At 45.8% G+C, this 26,695-nt stretch overlaps 1 protein-coding gene across 3 annotated transcripts in view; it reads right to left on the minus strand.

Moving 5' to 3' along the window:
• The window catches only part of CFAP46 (cilia and flagella associated protein 46), a 798,890-nt gene that overhangs the window by 99,100 nt on the left and 673,095 nt on the right, over positions 1–26,695 (minus strand). For all 3 annotated transcript variants that reach the window (XM_063962013.1, XM_063962014.1, XM_063962012.1), the window contains exons 44-48: positions 25,505–25,684; positions 22,848–23,015; positions 3,408–3,505; positions 2,449–2,531; positions 1,699–1,871 (exon numbers count right to left, since the gene is read on the minus strand). In XM_063962013.1, the coding sequence (XP_063818083.1) occupies positions 1,699–1,871; positions 2,449–2,531; positions 3,408–3,505; positions 22,848–23,015; positions 25,505–25,684 (702 nt within the window). The remainder of the gene's footprint in view (positions 1–1,698; positions 1,872–2,448; positions 2,532–3,407; positions 3,506–22,847; positions 23,016–25,504; positions 25,685–26,695) is intronic.

The raw sequence follows: 26,695 nt of genomic DNA on the forward strand, positions 1-26,695 counted from the left end.
GAAAACAATAGATACAGCGCTGGTTATTTAGCATGGAACACAGGATTTTTATATGAATATGTAAGTGGAATCACAAGTCACTATGTAAGTGTTCAAAGCACTAGATCCTCCTTGGATAATTCAGGATCGCTGCTCCCCTTAATCAGTCCGAACTCCCACGAAGATAGATATCTGTCAATAAAACATATAGAGGGGGCGCTCCATAGTGCATAAACTTTTTTTATTTTAAAAACAAACACGAAGGTGCTTTAAAACAAATGTAGCTATTACACTCGTACCGGAAGGCAACCAGGGTGGGCTGGTAACCACATGATTCCACAAAAAACCCAAACGGAACTGGAACAAGGATTGAACCAAATCGTGATAGAATCCACCACCCGCTGGCGGCAATTTCCCCTGGAGCTTACGGGCAGGAATACACACGTCCGTAACAACTTGCTCAGTCAGCCGCAGGGATTTCGATGCGTCACTCGACTCCGCCTTAACGCGTTTCGTCATCGACTTCGTCAGAAGGCAGCTCCAGGGGAAATTGCCGCCGGCGGGTAGTGGATTCTATCACGATTTGGTTCAATCCTTGTTCCAGTTCCGTTTGGGTTTTTTGTGGAATCATGTGGTAACCAGCCCACCCTGGTTGCCTTCCGGTACGAGTGTAATAGCTACATTTGTTTTAAAGCACCTTCGTGTTTGTTTTTAAAATAAAAAAAGTTTATGCACTATGGAGCGCCCCCTCTATATGTTTTATTGACAGATATATATATATATATATATATACAATATTCTAAAGTCCGGCACTCCCTCCGCTGGTCAGCTGCCCCGATGGCCTCAGAATAACTACTAATAAATAGAACAAAGGCTGCGGCACTCAGGGTCTTGAACTCAAGAAAATATATCTTAAAGTTCAATTACATAGCGCACCCTTGACAAAGGGGTTAGAATCCCCGAAACGTTGGTGGGGCGCGGGTGCGCTATGTAATTGAACTTTAATATATATTTTCTTGAGTTCAAGACCCTGAGTGCCGCAGCCTTTGTTCTATTTATATATATATATATATATATATATATATTTGCATGTCATGAAACCCCCTCCATGCAAATACTGCATTTTTCCAGTGCCTCAAACCGCACTCACCCCCCCCCCCCCCCCCAACACTCCATGTACAGTCACATGACCTCCTCCACCAGCCCGACGGGTCACTGTCCCGATGGTCGGCATGCCGACCAACAGGGACTATTTCCACTCGTGGGTGTCCACGACACCCATAGAGTGGGAATAGAACCCGTGGCAAGCGCAGCAAACCCGCAAGGGGCTTGCTGCACTCGCCCCTCCCCGCCGGGATCCCGGCGTCGGTATGCTGCCGGGATCCCGGCGTCGGTAAGCTGACCGGCGGTCAGGAGACCGCCGGTCAGCCGTACTACACCCGCCTGTATAGTACTGTATGAAGATATGGGTTAATCTAAGGTAGATATGGGGAGATATGTGCATGGAGAACATATAAACCCCACACTAATGGTGTATTGGTCAGAAATTTAACTCATGACCTCACAGCTGTGAGGCAGTAATACAAACCACTAAGGCCACCGTAGTGCCCCATGTAACCTCATGAACGCAAGATAAACAAGGAAAAGAAAGGCAACAATGACAATCAGGGTTAATTATCTTACAGACTGATGAAGATATATCTGCAATATAAAAGTTACCAATGTGGGATTCTTATCGATTTTCTCAAACATGTTTTTCTGCCTTGTGAAGCTTTGCCGATGTTCCTTTATGAGTAGATTCTGCATCATATTTTGTTGGAACCCCTCCATTTTCTCCAACAAGCTGGATAAGGCCTGCCCGTCCACAGAACACCGGGCAACTTTTGCTTGCACTGAGGAAATTGAGGAGATTGTTTTCCGTGCGATACTAACTACTGCAATTACAAACGCAGAGCCTGAGTCAGAGCTGTAAGCTATGTCGATGTTTACTCAATTGAGCAATTATCGATATCTGTACATGTGTCTGAGCCACACTGCACATGTGCGGCAATGGTCTTGTGACGGCGGCCACAGAGAGAATTTATTTGCAGTGTGGCACACAGCCAGGAAGCAATTGAAGGTAACAGGGAAGAGGTGGCAAATACACACTTGTGTGAGACTGTTTTTGGGGCGGGTCCAACTGGCGTCTGTGATACATTAATTAGATAACATGGCACTGGCGTCTCAGTACAGCCGGCCATGCTGCAGACTATATGGTTCCAATTATCAAAGGATCTGTGACAGCGATTGCATCTTTGGATCTGCTATGGTGCCAGTGGGCGTCTCAATACACATCCTGACTGCTGCGACATTTGCATATTCTCGCACAGCTGCTGCGTACAAATCTCAGTTGTGAATGCATTAGCATACATCTCTGAATCCGGCACACAGTAAGACATAACATGATAATACTGTATTTAACAAACTTACTGGCTCCTTTTTGTTGGCTTAACTTTCCCTTTTGCATTGACATAAGTTTTGGCTTTTCAAGAAGAGCACCATACAAGAAAGATCTATATACAAGATAAAAAATATATATAAAGTCAGTATAAATAGTAACATACAGGTTAGCAATTCCAAACAGCTACCTCAAAAGTGCGTTTTTCAAATGTATGTATTTAGGGGGTCATTCCGAGTTGTTCGCTCGTTGCCGATTTTCGCTATACTGCGATTAGTCGCTTATTGCGCATGCGCAAGGTTCGCAGAGCGCATGCGCTTAGTTATTTTACACAAAAGTTAAGTATTTTACTCACGGCATAACAAAGCTTTTTCATCGCAGTGCTGATCGGAGTGTGATTGACAGGAAGTGGGTGTTTCTGGGCGGAAACTGGCCGTTTTATGGGAGTGTGCGGAAAAACGCAGGCGTTCGAGTTGCAAAACGCAGGAGTGGCTGGAGAAACGGGGGAGTGGTTGGGCAACCGCTGGGTGTGTTTGTGACGTCAAACCAGGAACGAAAAGGACTGAGCTGGTCGCAATGGCTGAGTAAGTGTGGAGCTACTCAGAAACTGCTAAGAAATTTCTATTCGCAATTCTGCTAATCTTTCGTTCGCACTTCTGCTAAGCTAAGATACACTCCCAGAGGGCGGCGGCTTAGCGTGTGCAATGCTGCTAAAAGCAGCTAGCGAGCGAACAACTCGGAATGACCTCCTTAATTCAGCTGTGTGGAGAATGCAATTTGTTTTAGGTACGCTTAATAGACACTGCAGAGCTTTACAGGCAAGATGTGCGTTTTTTTTCCGCACGTCTACGATCAGGTCTAAATTAGTAAATTAGTAAATTAGTAAATTAATTATTATTCAACAAAAGATTTTTTTTAAGGAATAAAAGTAAGTAACTTGAGTTTAAAGAAGAATATTGTAAATAAATAAATAAATAATTATATTAATTACCTGTCTTCTGAATGCTGCAGAATAATTATACTGAAGTTTGGTGGCAGCTCATTGAATATGTTGAAATACTGAATAGTTATGTGAAGATGTTCCCACACCTAAAACATAAGAAGAGTATAGGCAAAATGACACAGACAATTTTTACAGGTGCGGGTTCCCAGACCAACTCGGATGTTTTTTTAAAGCTGCAATCATTTACAAAACATGGCTTTGCCTTGTAAATGATTGCCGCTTTAATTACATGTCTGAGTTCAGCCTGGAACCCGCACCTCCGGCCAAGAGTTTTAAGATTACAGCACCAGTTTATAACATAAATATTTCCCAAAATCTTAAAGATCTCCACAATGGATATATATTAATTGGGACAAAGGACTCTTTCAGTTTGAGCTTCAGGAGGTGCCGTCATACTTACCAAAAAATCTGACATCCAAATCTTAATAAAATAAAGTAGTTAGTTACAGTGACGTACTAATGAGGTAAGTATATATCATAACTCTTATTCACTTTATATAAAAGGATTCTGTTATTGGAAGAAATAATGTGTATAAACCATTCCTGTGTGCCCTAAATTCCTGCATTCTCTATAAACTAAATGAGTTGTTCCTAGTGTGTACGTTTGTATCCTAGGATTTCTGAATTCATCTTTCTGTTACATAAACCTCTGATCTGTTTTGTATAAAGAATGGCAAAAAATTGAGCTTTAATGTTACTAAGGTCAGACCCTTCAGACACAATTCTCTTATACAGAATATCAAATATAGGTGCTTAAATATGTAAGTATGTAATCCACACTAGGGTTGGAAATTACTACCGGTCATTTAGGATTATATCTAGTTCTGTTCTTCACAAGTAATAAACTCTCTTTATACAGCATAGATGCTGCAGTGTAGTGTATAGCACAACATATTAAGTCCACATGTAAATGCATATTTTTCTCGGAAAATAGTCTCCTTCGTGTCACACCGAATCTTTGTTTAATATCGCACCCTTTCTGTGAACCTACTTGGTCCATATATTTTAAGAGTTACTGAATTAATAAAGTTTTTCAATACAGATTATGCATTTACACCATCAGGAAAACAAGATTTTTGTGCTCACCGATAAACCCTTTTCTCTGATTCAATGAGAGACTATGGAGAATCAGGGGTATAACTGGTAGCTGGGGGAGTCTGGGCACCAACACAATAAAAACGTGACAGCACAGGCTCCTCTATACCCCACCAACTGCCACTCTAGCCAGTTTTGAACCAACAAAGCCCATGGGCCAGAGGCAGGAAGAAAACACTGAGGGGGGAATGCATTATAACGGCACGCATCATGCCGCTATAAAACTTCCTGCTTCGCCTCATTTCCGAGGTGAAGCAGGAAGCAACACTGACAAGATCTCTGCTGAAGCGGGGAAATGAAAACTCGCCCCTTCAATGATGCCCGTCTGAGCACACAGCGCATCAGTTTATTGCTGTCTCTCCCTGCCGACTCCACTGCGCATGTGCAGGATCTCGCTACTCTTGCGAGATCACACATGCAGCTCTGAGCCGGCACCCGCCACAGCCTAGGACGGGATCAGGTCTGAAGGTCGACATTGTCTAGGTCGACAATGTTAGGTCGACCACGATAGGTCGACAGGGATGGAAGGTCGACAGGGTTTCTAGGTCGACATGTGCTAGGTCGACAGGTCAAAAGGTCGACGTGAGTTTTAAAAAATATATATTTTTTTCAACTTTTTCATACTTAACGATCCACGTGGACTACGATTGGAACGGTAATCTGTGCCGAGTGAAGCGGTAGCGGAGCAAGGCACCTTGCCCAAAGCTCGCTCGCCATGCTAGGGGACATGGTACACTAATTGGGGTTCCCGGTCACTCTACGAAGAAAACGACACCCCCCAAAAAAACAATCCTCATGTCGACCTTTTGACCTGTCGACCTACCACATGTCGACATAGAAACCCTGTCGACCTAGTGACTGTCGACCAATAGTGGTCGACGTAAACATTGTCGACCTAGATACTGTCGATTTAATGATCCACACCCCCAGGTACACCTCTGTCCCTGCTATGGAGATAGGGCATTGCCACCTGCAGCTGTTGAAATTCAATAGCTGCAGGTGTCAGATGAGTCAGCTCATAAACTGCCCTCGCATATAGGCAATATTGAATAGACACCTCCGTGGAAAAAATGGACGTAGTTGCTGATAATTAAAAGTCCAAATAAGGCTAGATTAGCCAGATGACAATGAACCAGTTTAAATTCTTATTAAAAGTCAATTGCCCAGCAGGTATCTTGGGCTGTGTATATTGATATAATGTAGCAGCACGATGATAGCCACCTTAGAATCAATGCTCACCGCTGTTAGGAGGCCTTTTCAAACCTCCATCCGTTGCTGTTCAGCGGTGCTTCTCCATCTCCCCTACAGGCTTACTTGATATAAGCTGATGTGCTGTAATCGCACAGCCGGACGTCTCTGGCAGCGATATGAAGCCTGGAGTGCAGACTGGGGGATAGATGGGTACAGGCTGCTTGAAACGGAATGGTAGATAAAGTCTGGTCAGCAGTCAAATCCACGGAAGGGGGGACGCTTCCTTGACGCGTTTCTCCGCTGTGCCCTCAAAGCGGTTTCATCAGAAGTTCATCAGAAATTATCAGCAACTGCGTCCATTTTTCCACGGGAGGTGTCTATTCAAAGACGCAAAGAACTAAAGCCTCTCTTCTCACACATAAGGTGCATACACAAGGTCCAATATGCATTTAACTTTCCTTACGATTTTGACTATATAGTCAAAATCGTAAGGAAAGTTAGTGCATATTGCACCGTGTGTACACAGCTTGCGATGCCGATGCGCGGTTCTGCATTGCAAGAAAAAATAGACTGTGCAGGCAGCCCAACATTGACTATATCGGTGGGGGTGTTCTCCGGCCCCGTCGAATAGTCAATATCGGGCTGTACGGCACATCGCGCCGTGTGTACACAGCCTAAGTAAAGCAGGGTTTCCAGACCCTATGACAGATCTGGGACTATACTGGTTTATGCGCTTTTAACACTGTCAGAACAATGGGGCAGATGTATTAACCTGGAGAAGGCATAAGGAAGTGATAAACCAGTGATATGTGCAAGGTGATATAGGCACCAGCCAATCAGCTCCCATATGTAAATTAACAGTTAGCTGATTGGCTGGTGCCTTTATCACCTTGCACATATCACTGGTTTATCACTTCCTTATGCCTTCTCCAGGTTAATACATCTGCCCCAATATTATCTACAAAACCGTTAGGCTTTAGGATGGCTGCCTCAATATCCACCCTATTAAACTTAACCAAGGCATGGTCTTGTGAAGGAAGGAGCCCTTGTTGAGAAGATTTGTCCTGAGTGGGAGGATGCATTATGGGAAAAATGCTTTACTTGCTGAGTAAATCACATATCAAGACCCGCGGGGCCAGTCTGGAGCTATTAGAATAGAGTGCATCCTTTCTATCTTTAGTTTTGCTTAGAACCCGCAAGTGCAGTGCTATTGGTGGGAATACTGTAGATACAGTACATTAAGGAGGAGATCATAGCATCTAAGGCTGACTCAGATGTAGTATTTTTGTACACACTGTTAGTGCTGTCCACTCAAATTTATTTTTCCTGGTACATCTATGAGAAATGCTCCCAAATCTCATATTTAGGCACAGTATTTGTGCACCCTGTGGTTTAGCCTGGAAGCAATCAACTTCCAGCTGACTCCAACAATCCACTAATTTCCGGAAAACCTCAGGATGGAAAGACCACTCCACTGGGTGGATGGGGAGGCATTCGATATGCCACCTGTCGGGATCCCAGCGCTCAGCATACCCCGGGCCGGGATCCCGACAGCCGGCATACCAACAACTATCTCCCTCTTGGAGTATCCTTGACACCCCTGGAGAGAGATTAAATAACGTGGCGCACATAGCGTGCCACCGTGCCCGCAGCGTGGCGTGCGCAGTGAGACCGCAAGGGGCTCTTTGGGGCTCGCCACGCTGCTGCATTCCGGCGGTCAGGATCCTGGTGCTGGTATGCTGGGCGCCGGGATCCCAAACGTCAGTATAACATAGTACACCCGGGTGGACGTACTAGTGACTGAGGTAGTCCTGTACCAAGTTCTCTACTCTCAAAATAAAAACTGATGAGACAGCTGCTTATCTCATAATCCTGACTGTCTGCTGTGATTGGGAACTGTTTGTGGCTCCCTGGTAGCTTAGATAAGTGGCGAACATCACGTTGCCTGATACTTTCGCGGGAAGAACCTACAGGAGAGGGTGAGGGAGAAATACAGGCACAGCCTGAAATTTGAGGACTCTGATGAGAAGCTTTGACTGTTTGGCCATCCAATGACCCTGAAAAGTTTATTGAAGGAAACACCCTCCCCCCACCCCTCAGACTTGTCCCACTGTGTTTGAAGTTCCAACTGGAACACTCTAGAATAGAACTGGGCAAATTCCACCAAGATTGTCACGCAGAAATTGATCAACACAGATTTATTTTTCAGTAGAAATCTAACCAGACACTGCAAGGAGAAAATCTTCTCCTGTGGAAGAAATAATTTTGAAGTTTTGTTTTGAAGACTACTCCTAAATAAACCAACTTTGAGATGGAACAAGATTGGATTTCTGAAAATTCACAATTCAACAGTGGAGTTCGAGGGGGTGATTCAGACCTGATCGCTGGGCTGCAAACTTTGCTGTCCTGCGTTCGCCCCCTCCAGGGGGAATGTCAATTTGCTGTTCAAGTGTGTGATCCCATGTGTACGCTGAGCTGCTAAAATCCACTGTGTGCAGTCTCTGCGCAGCCCAGGACTTACTCCTCCAGTGCGATGAGAACAGGCTGATCGGGGCCGGAGCTGGGATGCGATTGACAGGCAGAGGCAGTCGCGGGAGGGGGTGTGCCAATGGTGTTAGAACGCCATTGGTGGGGCGTGGTCGGGACAACGCAGGCGTGTCCAGATCATAGCGGGCGTGTCCAGACTAGACACGCAGCTGCTGCGACCCAGAACGGGGTGGGTAGCCGCCTGCCAGCGCAGCTAGGCTGTGCAGGCAGGGAGCTGCTAGGCTGCGCAGGCAGGGAGCTACTCGGCGGGTGCAAAAGCATCACCACCGTGCAATGCTTTCACACTCATGCGGGAAGGGGGGAGGGAGCAGGGCCTGACTTGTGGGGTGGACTAGCCCTGTGCTGGGCGTCCCCCTGCATGTCTGAGAATCTGATCGTAGATGTGTTAAATTTAGCACATCTACGATCAGCTCTGAATCACCCACAATATACAGTACAGTATGTATATACAGCTCAACTAACTACAGTTGAACTAAGTACTGTATAGTGAGGTTTAGAGTAGGATATAGCTGAAATACGGTAGGTGCTATAACTTTGCTGCAGGAGCTGTGAGAAAATGACCACTATGTTCTGTGGTCATCCGTCAGCAAGCTTTCCCGAGGAGGAAGCACGCCAAAGAGGGGGAAGGTCTAAAAGAATAGCCCATCATACTGGGTTTGGCAATTTGAGGGCTAAACCATTTTTATGACTTAGTCACCACTGACACTTCCCAAGTTGTAGCTTCTTCTTCCAGGGGGCATTCACAGTGTTATCTGGTACACTCCCTGCCAATAATGTGGAAATAACTTACAGGAAGGGTCATGTGCAGCTGTTTGTGTTGACAGTGTTCAGACCCCTCCAAAGCGGGTCCCACATTTGGAGAACGGACTGCGGGCTCAGAGAACTGCAAGCAGTGTCTCTGCAGTCTGCGCCACCTCCAGTCCAAAAATGAATGCTGGGCATATGCTATTTAATTGGCCAATCCACACTGTTTTGGTGGATCGCCCTGATAGTTATGCAGTGTATGCGTGCAACTGATCCGAAAATATTGATCAGTTGGACATGCCTAGTCATTCAGCATGTTTGTCTGATGCATTTCAAGATTAACATCGTCCATGTATGCACGGGTGTGGTTCATTTTATCTACAGTGTCTAGGTCGACAATGTTTAGGTCGACCACTATAGGTCGACAGTCACTAGGTCGACATGGATGGAAGGTCGACAGGGTTTCTAGGTCGACATGTGCTAGGTCGACAGGTCTAAAGGTCGACATGAGGAAATTTTTTTTTTGGGTGTCGTTTTCTTCGTAGAGTGACCGGGATCCCAAATTAGTGCACTGTGTCCCCTCGCATGGCTCGCCATGCTTCGGGCATGGTGCCTTCGCTCCACTACCGCTTCGCTCAGCACACTTTACCGTTCCAATCGTAGTCCACGTGGATCGTTAAGTATGAAAAAATAAAAAAAAAGTGAAAAACTCATGTCGACCTTTAGACCTGTCGACCTAGCACATGTCGACCTAGAAACCCTGTCGACCTTCCATCCATGTCGACCTAGTGACTGTCGACCTATAGTGGTCGACCTAAACATTGTCGACCTAGACACTGTCGATCTTCAGACCGGATCCCGTATGCACTGCCATGGACATTTTCCCTGTTCCTTCAATGTGGTGGAATGGGGAAATGTCTCCTCCCCAGAGCAGGAACAAAGATACTGTATGTGTGGCCATACAGTGTGAAATATCTCAAAGTGTATGCATATAATATCTGATAGGTGTGGGGCTGTCAGATAAAATGCTTGTTGGTCGGTTAGGCATTTTATCTGACTGTGTTTACCCAGCTTAAAGAAAACAAAAATAAAACTGCATCAGCATCATTAAAAAGTAAAGCACCCAGCTCCTATTGTGAAAGTGCCCAGGCTCCTCCAGTCACCCACTATACATCTCTGAGTCTCTAGTGCCTACCATTGGAAGATACATACATACATACATATCATAGTATATATATATATAAAAGGCAAAAAAAGAGATTGACTCACTGATTGACTCATCACGAAATCTCTTAAACCACTAGGCCTACAATCTTGAAACTTGGCAGGTAGCTTCTCCTTAGGTCCCAGGTGCTTGCTAAGAACCGTTTTTACAAATTGTCATTGCCCATCCACGGAAATCGCCAAAATGTATGTGTATGTATGTATGTATGTATGTATGTATGTATGTATGTATGTATGTGTATATGTATGTTCCAGCATAACTACGGAATGCCTGCAGCAATTTACACCAAATTTGGTACACATGTGATTTACAATCTGGGAACAAACACTGTGGGGGTAAGACACCCCTAGCACCCCTAGGGGTGTGGCAGGCAGCAGCACAGAATATTTCAGTAGGCAGCATAACTCTGGAATGCCTGGAGCAATTTACACCAAACTTGTTACACATATGACTTACAATCGGGGAACAAACACGGGGCAGGTAAGACACCCCTAGCACTCCTAGGGGTGAGGCAGCAGCACAGAGAATTTCAGCAGACAGCATAACTCTGGAATGCCTGGTGCAATTTACATAAAACTTGGTACACATATGACTTACAATCTGGGAACAAACACTGTGGGGGTAACACACCCCTAGCACCCCTACGGGTGGGCCAACAGCACAGACTATATCAGGACATGCATGATATGTCAGTGATGACAGGGCTTCATGTGACAGTAACATGATGTGAGGAAGGGAATGGAGGCAGCACGATCCCACACACAGAGTTATATAGTGGAAGTAGCAGGGTCCCCCAGCAGCACAGAGTATATCAGGAGATGCATAATGTACTGCGCTATACAAGAAACTGTAAATAAATCGATCATTTCACAGGGGCACTGACATGATGTGAGTAGGGGAATGGAGGCACCAAGAAGCCACAGACTGACAGTTGTATAGTGGGAAGAGCAAGGTCCCTTGGGGGACCAAAAAGGGGTCCAGCCAATACACAAAGTGGGTCAGGGAAGCAAGATATGCCTATATACTAGATCTATAGCCAAAGTAAATTAACAAACAACTATAATTCTAATTTACCATCCTCATCCCGTAGCGAAGCACGGGTATTCAGCTAGTATATATATATATATATATATCTATATCTATATATATATATATATCTATATATATATATCTACAGAAGGCTATACAGATTTTTCAGGATGTTTATATTATAAACTCTTGCTATTTCCCATTACTATTGGAGAGAAATAGAATCACGTTGGCTGTGTTTCCATGATTGTGAAATTCCATGAAGCACCAAACAAACTATCCCCAGACAATGCTATGTATTAGAAGAATAGATGTTGTCATGTGCACGTGAGTATTGGATGTTCTTTGAGTACTAATAAAGTCTCCCACAGCGATACGTGCTGTTTAACTGTATAATATTATTAGCTTTTATTTCAAAGGCACCAACAATCGTCTGCAGAGATGTGCAAGGGGTATACATAAAAATACTGCAAAATAATAGAGTAACAAAGCATAAGTACAACACATAAAAGGTAACCATAGCCTAAGTAAAAAAAAAAAATTACTATAACACAAAGTCACCGACTGGGTAGTACAACGGGGGCAAGGTTTGGGCAACCCACAGCTGCTAGAAGGAGCATCAAGTCCTGTTCCCAATGAATGGGCGAGCAAAACATCAGGGAAAACTAGTAAAATTAGTGGATCACTGGTGACATAGTGCTAGCTTAAAGAAGAGAAGAGGGACCTGGCCGAAAGAGCTAACATATTAAGGAGAAGGTGTGAGGGTGGGCTAATAATGATACATGGTGGAGGAGTAGAGGAGAACAGTGTTGAGTTATGATGAGAGTAGGCAATGGTTAATAAATAGGTGTGTCTCTTCAGGGTATATTTAAAGTTGAGGAGCCTGGTCAAAACTCTGAGTAGCCGAACTATTGAGCAAGGCACTGGGGAGCTAGGTCTTGGAGGTGAGTACAAGAAGTCAGAAGAGGAGCGGGTGCAGAGGGAGTTGCACAGAGATAGAGACATAGGGGGCTGTGGTTATACAGTAATACCCCTTTCACACTGAGCTTCTAACCCTGGGATATTGCTGGGGCAACCTGGGTCCTGGCTTGGTGAGTAAGGGACTACCTGGGTTTAGTTCCCCAGCTAGATGATCACCGGTGCTTAGAGATAATGTCAAGGGGACTGCAGGATGAACATGGTTTGAATGGGGTATAAGTGAGTTTGAGGAAACATATGCATTCTGTGAAGGATAGGAAGTATCAAAGGCAGGAGATAGTCCAAGAGGAGAAACAGACAGAAAGGACCTTCGGATTTTGTGACGAGGGTATCATAATATTCACATTCTTTCTTTCTTAATGTTAGAGGCCATTAGATGTCACCACGGAGGAAAAGATTTAAGTAAGCTGAAGAAAGTATCTCACTTTTACAATAATAACACTGGATCTGATTAGGCTGCCTGATTCTGATCATTATTAAGAACAAATTTGCTACCCCTCTAGTTTGTTGCATGTGACTGAAACATGCTAGAATTAAGGGACTTATTCAACACTCTGGTGTCCAAATAGTATATAGTCTTCTCCAAACCATAATTGAGAGGGGATCCGGTCTGAAGATCGACAGTGTCTAGGTCGACAATGTTTAGGTCGACCACTATAGGTCGACAGTCACTAGGTCGATATGGATGGAAGGTCGACAGGGTTTCTAGGTCGACATGTGCTAGGTCGACAGGTCTAAAGGTCAACATGAGTTTTTCACATCCCCCCCCCCCCCCCCATACTTAACGATTGTCGACCTAGACACTCTCGATTTGATGAACCATACCCGAGAGGGGATCCGGTCTGAAGATCGACAGTGTCTAGGTCGACAATGTTTAGGTCGACCACTACAGGTATACAGTCACTAGGTCGACATGGATGGAAGGTCAACAGGGTTTCTAGGTCGACATGTGCTCGGTCGACAGGTCTAAAGGTCGACATGAGTTTTTCACATTTTTTTTTTTAATTTTTTCATACTTAACGATCCACGTGGACTACGATTGGAACGGTAAAGAGTGCCGAGCGAAGCGGTAGCGGAGCGAAGGCACCATGCCCGAAGCATGGCGAGCGAAGCGAGCCATGCGAGGGGACGCGGTGCACTAATTTGGGATCCCGGTCACTCTACGAAGAAAACAACACCAAAAAAAATTAATGTCGACCTTTAGACCTGTCGACCTAGCACATGTCGACCTAGAAACCCTGTCGACCTTACATCCATGTCGACCTAGTGACTGTCGACCTATAGTGGTCGACCTAAACACTGTCGACCTAGACACTGTCGATTTGATGAACCACACCCAATTGAGAGGTGAAGGTAGAAAGTCTGGAATATAAACATACACACTAGGAACAACCAGTCTAAATGTTTTTTTCTTCTTCATAGAACAGCCACCTACAACAATATACTATACTGTAAGGACAGACCAAGCACAAGGAAAGATGGCTGACAGTTGCTTTAAAGGATAGCTCCAGAAAAATGTGCTATTTAGCTCAATGAATTATGATAAAATACAGTGTTCTAACCTGCGGTCAATATATACTGAACCTAATACTTTATTTTTTCAAAAACAAGTTGATAACATTATTTCACTGAATCACAACCTACAGTACAGATGCATCCCCATACACCCAGCTTCAATACACCATACAGCAGGAGATGCCTGGCGGGAGTGAGCCACCAAGTCCCGTGCAACTCTGCTAGCTTCAGGTGTCTTTTTTTGGTAAAAATGCATCTTAGTCTCAATGCAATGCAACTAGGATGCAGCAGGAGCCTGTGCTGAGTAATTTGATATACAGTATGACACTTGAGTATTGTGCGTAGAGATGTGCTGCAGGCACTTTTCGTGTTTTGGTTTTGGTTCTAATTCCCTGCTCGTGTTTTGGTTTGGTTTTGCCAAAACCACCCTTTCGGGTTTTGGTTTTGGATGATTTAAAAAAAAAACATAAAAACAGCTAAAATCACAGAATATGGGGGTAATTTTAATCCAACGGTATTATTAAACTCGATAACATTAATTTGCACTCATTTCCAGTCTATTCTGAACACCTCACAATATTGTTTTTAGGCCAAAAGGTTGCACCGAGGTGGCTGTATGACTAAGCTAAGCGACACAAGTGTGCGGCACAAACACCTGGCCCATCTAGGAGTGGCACTGCAGTGGCAGACAGGATGGCACTTAAAAAAACTAGGCCCCAAACAGCACATGATGCAAAGAAGAAAAAGAGGTGCAAGATGGAATTGTCCTTGGGCCCTCCCACCCACCCTTATGATGTATAAACAGGACATGCACACTAACAAATCAGTCATTTCAGCGACATTGTCTGCCACACGACTGCGGCTGAAATAACTGGTTTGTTTGGGCCCCCACCAAAAAAGAAGCAATCAATCTCTCCTTGCACAAACTGGCTCTACAGAGGCAAGATGTCGATCTCATCCTCCGATTCCTCACCCCTTTCACTGTGTACATCCTCCTCACAGAGTATTAATTCATCCCCACTGGAATCCACCATCACAGGTCCCTGTGTACATTTTGGAGGCAATTGCTGGTCAAGGTCTTCCCGGAGGAATTTATAATTAATTTTGATGAATATCATCTTCTCCACATTTTGTGGAAGTAACCTCCTACGCCGATCGCTGACAAGGTTACCGGCTGCACTAAACACTCTTTCAGAGTACACATTGGAGGCAACTTAGGTAAAATAAACCTGGTATTTGTGAAAGGGCATCCAAATTGCCTCTTTTTCCTGCCAGTATACGTCTGACATGCCTACTTGGATGTGGTCACTCATATAATTGTCCACCATTCTTTCAATGGTGAGAGAATCATATGCAGTGACAGTAGACATGTCAGTAATCGTTGGCAGGTCCTTCAGTCCGGAACAGATGTCAGCACTCGCTCCTGACTGCCCTGCATCACCGCCAGCGGGTGGGCTAGGAAATCTTATCCTTTTCCTCGCAGCCCAGTTGCGGAAGAAAGTGAAGGAGGAGCTGTTGACAGGTCACGTTCCGCTTGAGTTGACAATTTTCTCACAAGCAGGCCTTTGAACGTCTGCAGACGTGTGGCTGCTGGAAAGAGAGATACAACGTAGGCTTTAAACCTAGGATCGAGCACGATGGCCAAAATGTAGTGCTCTGATTTCAACAGATTGACCACCCTTGAATCCTGGCATATAGAGTGTTGAATTCCACCTCGTTACAACCTCTTGCTTCAGGTGATGGCAGGGCCCGGTTCAGGTGTGTTTGATGGTGCTCCAGTCTTCGGCACGCAGTGGCTGAATGCCGAAACTGGCCCGCAATTTTTAAGGCCACCGACAGCATCTCCTGCACGCCCCTGTCATTTTCAAAAAAATTCTGCACCACCAAATTAATTGTATGTGCAAAACATGGGACATGCTGGAATTTGCCCAGATGTAATGCATGCACAATATTGGTGGCGTTGTGCAATATCACAAATCCCCAGGAGAGTCTAATTGGGGTAAGCCATTGTGCAATGATGTCCCTCAGTTTCTGTAAGAGGTTGTCAGCGGTGTGCCTCTTACGGAAAGCGGTGATATATAGCGTAGCCTGCCTAGGAATGAGTTGGCGTTTGCGAGATGATGCTACTGGTGCCGCTGCTGTTGTTGCTGCGGGAGGCCATACATCTACCCAGTGGGCTATCACAGTCATATAGTCCTTAGTCTGCCCCGTTCCACTTGTCCTCATGTCCGTGGTTAAGTGGACAGTGGGTACAAATGCATTTTGTAGGACACTGAGGACACTTTTTCTGACGTCTCTGTACATTCTCGGTATCGCCTGCCTAGTGTATTGGAACCTAGATGGGATTTGATACCATGGACACAGTACCTCAAACAATTCTCTAAGTCCCACTGAACTAATGGCGGATACTGGACGCACTTCTAACACCAACATAGCTGTCAAGGCCTCAGTTATCCGCTTTGCAAAAGGATGACTACTATCATATTTCATCTTCCTCACAAAGGACTGTTGGACAGTCAATTGCTTAGTTGAAGTAGTACAAGTGGTCTTCCGACTTCCCCTCTAGGATGACGATCGACTCCCAGCATCAACAACAGCAGCAACAGCTGGTGTACCACTCAAGGATCCTCTGGAGGAATCCCGGTTAAGAGAGGACTCCTCAGTCTTGCCAGTGACATGGCCTGCAGGATTACTGATGTCCCTGACTGAGGAGGAAGTTGACGTTGAGGGAGTTGGTGGTGTGGCTTGCAGGAGCTTGGGTACAAGCGGAAGAAGGGATTTAGGTGTCAGTGGACTGCTTACGTTCTTACCCAAAGTTTCACAACTTGACACTGACTTCTGATGAATGCGCTGCAGGTGACGCATAAGGGAGGATGTTTCTAGGTGGTTAACGTCCTTATTACCCCTACGTATTACAGATTGACAGAGGCAACACACGGCTTGACACCTGTTGTCTGGATTTGTGGAGAAATAATTCCACACCGAAGAGGTGGCTTTTTTGGTATTTTGGCCAGACATCACAATGGGCTTATTCATCCCACGGACAACAGGTGTCTCCCCCGGTGCCTGATTTAAACAAACCACATCACCATCAGAATACTCATAGTCAACTTCCTCCTCAGCGCCAGCAACACCCATATCCTCATCCAGGTGTACTTCAACAGTGACATCTTCAATTTGAATATCAGAAAGTAGACTGTGGGTGCTACTTCCAGCACTTGCAGAGGGTGTGCAAATGTTGGAAGGAGCTACCTCTTCCCGTCCAGTGTTGGGAAGGTCAGGCATCGCAACCGCCGACACACTTGGACTCTCCTTGGGGATTTGTGATACCATCTTAGAACACACAGTTCTTTGCTGTGCTTTTTCCATCTTAACTCTTATCATTTTTCTAGCGGGGGGATGAGGGCTTCCATCGTCATGTGAAGCTGAACCACTATTCATGAACATAGGCCAGGGCCTTAGCCATTCCTTGCCACTTTGTGTCGTAAATGGCATATTGGCAAGTTTACGTTTCTCCTCAGACCATTTAAATTTCTTTTTTTGGGTCTTTTTACTGAACTTTGGCTTTTTGGATTTTACATGCCCTCTACTATCACATTGGGCAATGGCCTTGGCAGACGACGTTGATGGGATTTCATTGTCTATGTCATGACTAGTGGCAGCAGCTTCAGCACTAGGACGAAGTGGTTCTTGATCTTTCCTTATTTTATCCTCCAAATTTTTGTTCTCCATTATTTTTCTGGAGTTATATAACAATGAGGGTCATTCTGACCCATTCGCTCGATGCGTTTTAACGCAGCAGAGCGAACGGGTCCCCTCTGCATGCGCCGGCGCCGTAGTGCGCCGGCGCATGCCAGATGGCTGAAGGCCGTAGCAGGGATACGATCGCCTCTGCCTGATTGACAGGCAGAGGCGATCGCTGGGCGAGAGGGGGCGGAACGGCGGCGTTTGGCCGCCGTTTCATGGGTTTGGTCCGGCCAACGCAGGTGTGGCCGGACCAAACGGGGGGCGGGCCGCAGCGGCTGCATGACGTGACACGCAGCCGCTGCGGGCTGGGGAGCGATGAGTAGCTCCCGGCCAGCACGCTAAAGCTGCGCTGGACGGGAGCTACTCTTGAAGTGCAAAGGCATCACCGCTGTGCGATGCCTTTGTACTTCTGCAAGGAGGGGCCAGACTGACATGCGGGGCGGGCTAGACCTGTGCTGGGCGTGCACCCGCATGTCAGGGACGAAGATCGTCGGAATGACCCCCAATATGCTGTACGTAGAGAGTACCTATACACCACACAGGGCAAACCCTGTGAAAATTATTTGGATTAAATATTAATAACCCCTTTATTTGGAGTAAATAATATACAGCACAGGACAGCACCACTGAATTTATATGGCAGCACCACTGGACTGGACTTATACGGAATTATATGGACTTATATGGAATTATACGGCAGGATCACTGGACTGGACTTATACACCAGTACCACTGTAATTATATGGCAGGATCACTGGACTTATACGCCAGTACCACTGGAATTATACAGCAGGATCACTGGACTTATACGGCAAGATCACTGGATTTATACGGCAGTACCGCTGGACATATACAACAGTATCAATGGACATATACGGCAGGATCACTGGATTTATACGCCAGTACCACTGTAATTATACGGCAGGATCAATGGATTTATACAGCAGTACCGCTGGACATATACAGAAGTAGCACTGGACTGGACTTATACGCCAGTACCACTGTAATTATACGGCAGGATAACAGGACTTATACGTCAGTACCACTGGAATTATACAGCAGGATCACTGGATTTATACGGCAGGATCACTGCAATTATACGGCAGGATCACTGGATTTATACGCCAGTACCACTGGAATTATACGGCAGGATCACTGGAATTATACGGGAGGATCACTGGATTTATACGGCAGTACCGCTGGACATATACAGCAGTATCATTGGACATATACGGCAGTATCACTGGCATTATACGCCAGTACCACTGTAATTATACGGCAGGATCACTGGATTTATACGGCAGTACTGCTGGACATATATACGACAGTATCACTGGACTGGACTTATACACCAGTACCACTGTAATTATATGGCAGGATCACTGGATTTATATGCCAGTACCACTGGAATTATTCAGCAGGATCACTGGACTTATATGGCAGGATCACTGCAATTATACGTCATGATCACTGGACTTATACGCCAGTACCACTGGAATTATACGACAGGATCACTGGATTTATACGCCAGTACCACTGGAATTATACGGCAGGATCACTGGAATTATATGGCAGGATCACTGGAATTATACGGCAGGATCACTGGATTTATACGGCAGTACCGCTGGACATATACGGCAGTACCGCTGGACATATACGGCAGTATCATTGGACATATACGGCAGGATCACTGGACTTATACGCCAGTACCACTGTAATTATACGGCAGGATCACTGGATTTATACAGCAGTACCGCTGGACATATACGACAGTATCACTGGACTGGACTTATACACCAGTACCACTGTAATTATATGGCAGGATCACTGGATTTATATGCCAGTACCACTGGAATTATACAGCAGGATCACTGGACTTATATGGCAGGATCACTGCAATTATACGTCAGGATCACTGGATTTATACGCCAGTACCACTGGAATTATACGGCAGGATCACTGGATTTATACGGCAGTACCGCTGGACATATACGACAGTATCACTGGACAGGACTTATACACCAGTACCACTGTAATTATACGGCAGGATCACTGGATTTATATGCCAGTACCACTGGAATTATACAGCAGGATCACTGGACTTATACGGCAGGATCACTGCTTTTATACGGCAGGATCACTGGACTTATACGCCAGTACCACTGGAATTATACAGCAGGATCACTGTAATTATACGGCAGGATCACTGGAATTATACGCCAGTACCGCTGGACATATACGGCAGTATCAATGGACATATACGGCAGTATCACTGGACTGGATTTATACGCCAGTACCACTGTAATTATACAGCAGGATCACTGGATTTATACACCAGTACCACTGGAATTATACGGCAGGATCACTGGACTTATACGGCAGGATCACTGGACTTATACGGCAGGATCACTGGCTTTATACGGCAGTACTGCTGGACATATACGGCAGTACCGCTGGACATATTCGGCAGTATACTGTAAATGGACATATACGGCAGTATCACTGGCAGGGCCGGTGCTAGGGTGTTCGGCGCCCCCCTGCAAACTATAAATTTGCGCCCTCCCATACTTTACAAAGGGACAGCGCACATAATGCTTTTACACATAATGCTCCCTGTAGTAGTGCCGCTTACACACGTAACGCCCCCTGTGGTAGTTCCACTTATACACAATACCCTCTGTAGTAGTGGCACTTACACACGTAACCTATCCTGCAGCAGTGATGCTTACACACGTAAAACACCCCCTGCAACAGTGACGCTTACATACGTAACGCCCCCTGCAGCAGTGACACACACGCAACGCCCCCTGTACCAGTGCCGCTTACACACGCAACGCCCCCTGTACCAGTGCCGCTTACACACATAACGCACCCTGTACCAGTGCCGCTTACACATGTAACGCCCCCTGTACCAGTGCCGCTTACACACGTAACGCCTCCTGTACCAGTGCCGCAGTGCCGCTTACACACGCAACGCCCCTTGTATCAGTGCCTCTTACACACGTTCTGCCCCCTGTACCAGTGCCGCTTACACACGTAACGCCTCCTGTACCAGTGCCGCTTACAAACTCAACTCCCCCTGTACCAGTGCCGCTTACACACGCAACGCCCCCTGTACCAGTGCCTTACACACGTTCCGCCGTCTGTACCAGTGCCGCTTACACACGTAACGCCCCCTGTACCAGTGCAGCTTACACACGTAACACCCCCTCTACCAGTGACGCTTACACACGCAACGCCCCCTCTACCAGTGACGCTTACACACGCAACGCCCCCTCTACCAGTGACGCTTACACACGCAACGCCCCCTCTACCACTGACGCTTACACATGCAACACCCCCCTGTACCAGTGCCGCTTACACACACAACGCCCCCTGTACCAGTGACGCTTACACACGCAACGCCCCCTCTACCAGTGACGCTTACACACGCAACGCCCCCCTGTACCAGTGCCGCCTACACACATTATGATGCACAGTCACACATACACATATACATACACACACACACACATACAGTACATACAATACACACATACAGTACAAATACACACACACACACACACACACACACACACACACACACACACTTTCTCACTTACTCTCCCTCAACTCACCATCTGGCTGGCCGAATCTGTATTCTGCCTTCTTACTTCATCTGCAGCATGGCCATGGTCCCGTGTAGCCCCGCCCCTCAGCACCGGCAAGCCCTGCCCCTTTTTCATGCAGGCGTCGCTGGACACACACACAGACACTGACTGGACTACTGTCAGCCAGGGAGGTAAGGGGAAGCTTCATGCTGCCAGCGCCGCTGCCAGTCAAACAGTGTGACAGGCACAGCAGCCAGCAGCAGCGGGGATGCAAAGCAGGGAGAGTGCCTCTCCTACCCTGGCGCCTACCTGCTTTGCATCCCTTTGCTGAGCGGGTAGCGCCGGGCCTGATCACTGGACTGGACTTATACGGCAATACCACTGTAATTATACGGCAGGATCACTGGACTTATACGCCAGTACCACTGGAATTATACGGCAGGATCACTGGACATATACGGCAGTACCGCTGGACATATACGGCAGTACCGTTGGGCATATACGGCAGTACCGTTGGGCATAAACGGCAGTACCACTGGACATATACGGCAGTATCAATGGACATATACGCAGTACCGTTGGGCATAAACGGCAGTACCACTGGACATATACGGCAGTATCAATGGACATATACGGCAGGATCACTGAAATTATACGGCAGGATCACTGAAATTATACGGCAGGATCACTGGAATTATACGGCAGTTTCACTGGACATATATACGGCAGTATCAATGGACATATACGGCAGGATCACTAGACATATATGGCAGGATCACTAGACATATACGGCAGTACCACTGGACATATACTGCAGCACAGGGACACCACCACTGGACTGATGCAGGACAACACAGCACCACTGCAATGGACTGGACTTATACAGCAGCACTGGACATATGGCAGCAGAGGACACCACCACTGTGATTGGACTGATGCAGCACAACACACCACCACTGGACTGATGCAGCACAACACACCACCACTGGACTGGACTTATAAAGCAGCACTGGACATATGGCAGCAGAGGACACCACCACTGTGACTGGACTGATGCAGCACAACACACCACCACTGGACTGGACTTATACAGCAGCACTGGACATATGGCAGCAAGAGGACACAACCGCTGTGACTGGACAAATGCAGCACAAGACACGGACACTGAGAGGATGGAGACACCTCCTCTCTCTACACTCTCCAATGACGGAGTGAAAATGTCGGCGACGCTTGGCTCCTTATATGGATTCCAAACCCCGCGAGAATCCGACAGCGGGATGATGACGTTTTGCCTCGTTCTGGTTTCCGAGTCAGGTGGGAAAACCTGAGCCTGACTTGGATCCAGGCTCGGGTGGTAAAGTCCGGGAGGTTTCGGGTCTCTGAGAACCGAACCTGCTCATCTCTAATTGTGCATGACTGAGTCTATATTTGGAGCACAACAGAAATTGTATTGGAAAAAAGCTACGGCTGCTACATTGTAGCACTTCATATACAGATTCAGCCACACACAGATATATAAGTGTCACAAATCAAATTAATCAGAACAGTCTCTTGGTGCATTCTACTGTAACTGCACCATGTTGCGACTAAGATGCATTTTGGCAAAAAAAAGAAGCCGGCGTTAGAAGTCTCACAGGACCTGGTGCCCCAAGAGGAGCTGTTTGGTGCAACTGCAGCAATGATGTAGAGGACACATCAATACTTGGTATACAGGACATTATTGATATTGAATGTTTCAATTATGCTATAATGATGAGATATATTTACTTTTGATGTAGCAGCCAATGTTTGCTCAATTTGTTTTTTCAGGGGTCCCTCGTCTCCCCTCTCTTGCAGGTAGCGCAGGAGGTGCACTAGCGCGGCCAACTGTGAGCTGCTGGTGTTATGTGTAGCTGTGAGCACTAAGTCTTCCGTCATCATACAGGACAAACAGCTCTGAGGAGAAATAGTCATTCAGGTTACAGGTAAATATTTCTAATTCCTGAATTTTTGTAGAAACACAGACTCTGACAGCAGATAAGAACCACTTGGCCCATCTAGCCTGCCCACGTACATGCACACATTTACACACTAGGGTTCATTTTTGTTGTGAGCCAAAACACTAAATAGGATAATCACACTCTCCTGTGAGTACTGCGCGATTGATGGGTATACAGGTGCTCTGTAATACCTTTGGCTCTAGGGGAAGCAGCCATACACCCCTACTGTTAGATACTCTCCATCTCATACTGCTGGCATCCCTCTCTCTCATTCTCTGCCCAATATCTTGGATAAGATAGAGAAAAGCAGTGGAGGGCAGGTAATACAGATAAGCTACTGAGACTTATAAATTTACCTGACTGTGCAGTGTGTCCTGCTGGTATTGGGGCATACCTAAGGAGTTCAACAATCTCTATTAACAGTGGAATGGACATATCTTTCATGCTATACAATGTTTAACCCTATGGGTTGTAACGCTGACATGCATGCTGGGGTCTTTCCATGTGCTCTCAAGAGGTTAGAACCCCAGCGTGTCTATCAAGTCAGAAAATAGGGGGATTACAGATTTAACCCCATTATACATGATATTTAATTTCCAATTTATTTATCTAACTATATATATATATATATATATATATACACACACACACACACACACACACACACACACACACACACACACACACACACACACACACACACACATATACATATAGTCCATTCAGGTCCACTCACGCCATGTTAATAAATAAAATGCTGGTGTCACAACCCATATTAGGGCAGTAGCTCCAAACTCTTAGAAGTCAAATAGATGGAACACTGGTGAGTGCACCCTCTATTTGACTTCTATACTTTATTTTATATATATATATATATATATATATATATATAAAAAATACTCACTATATGGACAAAAGTATTTGGCCACACCTGTTAATTATTGAATTGAGGTGTTTCAATAAGACCCGTTGCCACCGGTGTGTAAAACCAAGCACCTAGCCATGCAGTCTCCATTTGCACACATTTGTGATACAAAATGGGTCGTTCTGGAATGCTCAGTGACTTCAAGTGTGGTACTGTGATAAGGTACTAACTTTGCAATAAGACAGTTCGTGAAATTTCATCCCTGGTGGATATCCCACGATCAAGTGCTATTAGAAAGTGGAAACGTTTAGGAACAACAGCAACTTAGCCATGAAGCGGAAGACCACATAAAGTCACAGAGCGGGGTCAGCCACTGTTAAGGTGCATGGTGCGTAAAAGTCACCAACGCTCTGCTGGTTACATAGCTAAAGAGATCGGAACTTCCTCTGGCATTACTGTAAGCACAAAAACTGTGTGGTGGGATCTTAGTGGAATGGGTTTCAAATGGCTGAGCAGCTGCATGCAAGCCTCACATCACCAAGTCCAATGTCAAGCGTCGGATGGAGTGGTCTAAAGCACACAGACACTGGACTATGGAGCAGTGGAAATGTGTTCTGTAGAGTGAAGGATCACACTTCTCGTTTTGGTAGTCAGATGGGCAAGTGTGGGTTTGCCGGATGCCGGGAGAAAGTTACCTGCATGACTACAATATGCCAAGTGTGAAGTTTGGTGGAGGAGGCATGGCTGTTTTTTTCAGGCTTTGGGCTAGTTACCTTATCTCCAGTGAAGGGCGATCTTAATGCTTCAGTATACCAAGACATTTTGGACAATGCTATGTTTCCAACTTTGTGGCAACAGTTTGGAGAAGGCCCTTTTCTATTCCAACATGACTGTGCCCCAGTGCAAAAAGCAAAGACTATAAAGACATGGGGGCAGATCTATTAACCTGGAGAAGGGATAAAGAATTGATAAACCAGTGATAAGCGCAAGGTGATAATGCACCAGTCAATCATTATGGATTTGAAAAATTACAGTTAGGAGCTGACTGGCTGGTGCATTATCACCTTCCACTTATCACTGCCTTATCACTGCTTTATGGCCCTTCTCCAGGCTTAATACATCTGCCCGGTTTGATGAGTTCAGTGCGGAAGAACTTGAATGGCCCGCACAGAGCCCTGACCTCAAACTCATCGAGCAGTTCTGGGATGAACTGGAACGGAGATTGCGAGCCAAGCCTACTTGTTCAACATCAGTACCTGACCTCATAAATTGCATTTAAATACAAAGTCATTACAGTACCTGTTGATGTAATGGTCATGCGTCAGAATACTTTTGTCCATATTGTGTTGCTACATATATAGCAACATCTTTTCCGGGTTCAGGTTCAGGAGAGGGGGGATTTGGGGAATGGAGGTAAGGGCAGAGACATAAGTGTACCGGGCCCCAAGATTACTGTTGCCGGCCCTGGACTCCACCTGCTTTACAAATAATGTAAAGCCTGTTTGTAGAAAGGACCCTGCAGCTCATAAGAAATCCCATAAGTAAATTAAAATAAAACCCCTTATTTTGGAGACAAAAACCTGATGAAGTGCTAGGAATAATCCAGCAGTAACAGGGTCAAACTGTCCGAGGCAGGAACAGATCTCAAGGCTGGCAGATGACAAGGTATCCATCAACCTGCTGTTTATTGCAACATTAATGGACTGTAGCAAAATCTCTGTAGTCTGGGCAAGGTATGTCTGTGCCACTGTCTTTCTGGTCTGAAAAAAAAAAAAGAAAATCACATTTTGCAGAATAAATGACATTTTAACAGCTTATACAAATAGTGCTATTACTCATCCCATACAAAAGTAATATTCATTCTTGTGATAAATGGTTCTCACCACTACTTTGGAAACAGTAAATACATTTATTTAACAAGACAAACACCACTTTGAATAAGTATCATGTCTGGCAGATGATACCAGTCATTAGATTACAGGCAGCAATATGGAAATGACGGTCACATACAGTAGTCAGGTGTAATTTACAGTGCTATTAGCTGGTCAGGCAGATGCAGACAGCAGTACCCCAACACATTTCTCTAGGCAAATCTTTATAGTGTACAACCCCAGCTCTGCTGTTGAAACTGATGCAACTCTGACTACACTATACATTATATTAAACTTTTAAAGGCACTATACTTTACGACACTTAGGGGTATATGCAATTGCGGTCGAATTCCGGCTGGAATTCAACCGTTTTTGGATTCGACACAATTCGACAGTCGAATCCCGACCGCCGGGACCCGAATTCGACATATTCAATAAAAAACGGATTTGACAGTCCCGCTGTCGAAAAACGGACCAATTGACGAATAGTGTGCGTCCTGGATTTGACTTCATGGACGGCACAAAAGTGTAATAATCTTGAAAAAAAAATGCGTGGAGTCCCCCCTCCTAAGCATAACCAGCCTCGGGCTCTTTGAGCCAGTACTGGTTGTAAAAATACAGGGGGGAAAATGACAGGGGATCCCCCGTATTTTAACAACCAGCACCGGGCTCTGCGCCTGGTCCTGGTGCCAAAAATATGGGGGACAAAACACGTAGGGGTCCGCCGTATTTTTCACACCAGCACCAGGCTCCACTAGTCAGAGAGATAATGCCACAGCCGGGGGACACTTTTATATAGCTCCCTGCGGCCCTGGCATTAAATCACTAACTAGTCACCCCTGGCCGGGGTACCCTGGAGGAGTGGGAACCCCTTAAATCAAGGGGCCCCCCCTCCAGCCA

Source organism: Pseudophryne corroboree, chromosome 3 (genome assembly GCF_028390025.1).
Source record: "Pseudophryne corroboree isolate aPseCor3 chromosome 3, aPseCor3.hap2, whole genome shotgun sequence".
NCBI lineage: Eukaryota > Metazoa > Chordata > Amphibia > Anura > Myobatrachidae > Pseudophryne > Pseudophryne corroboree.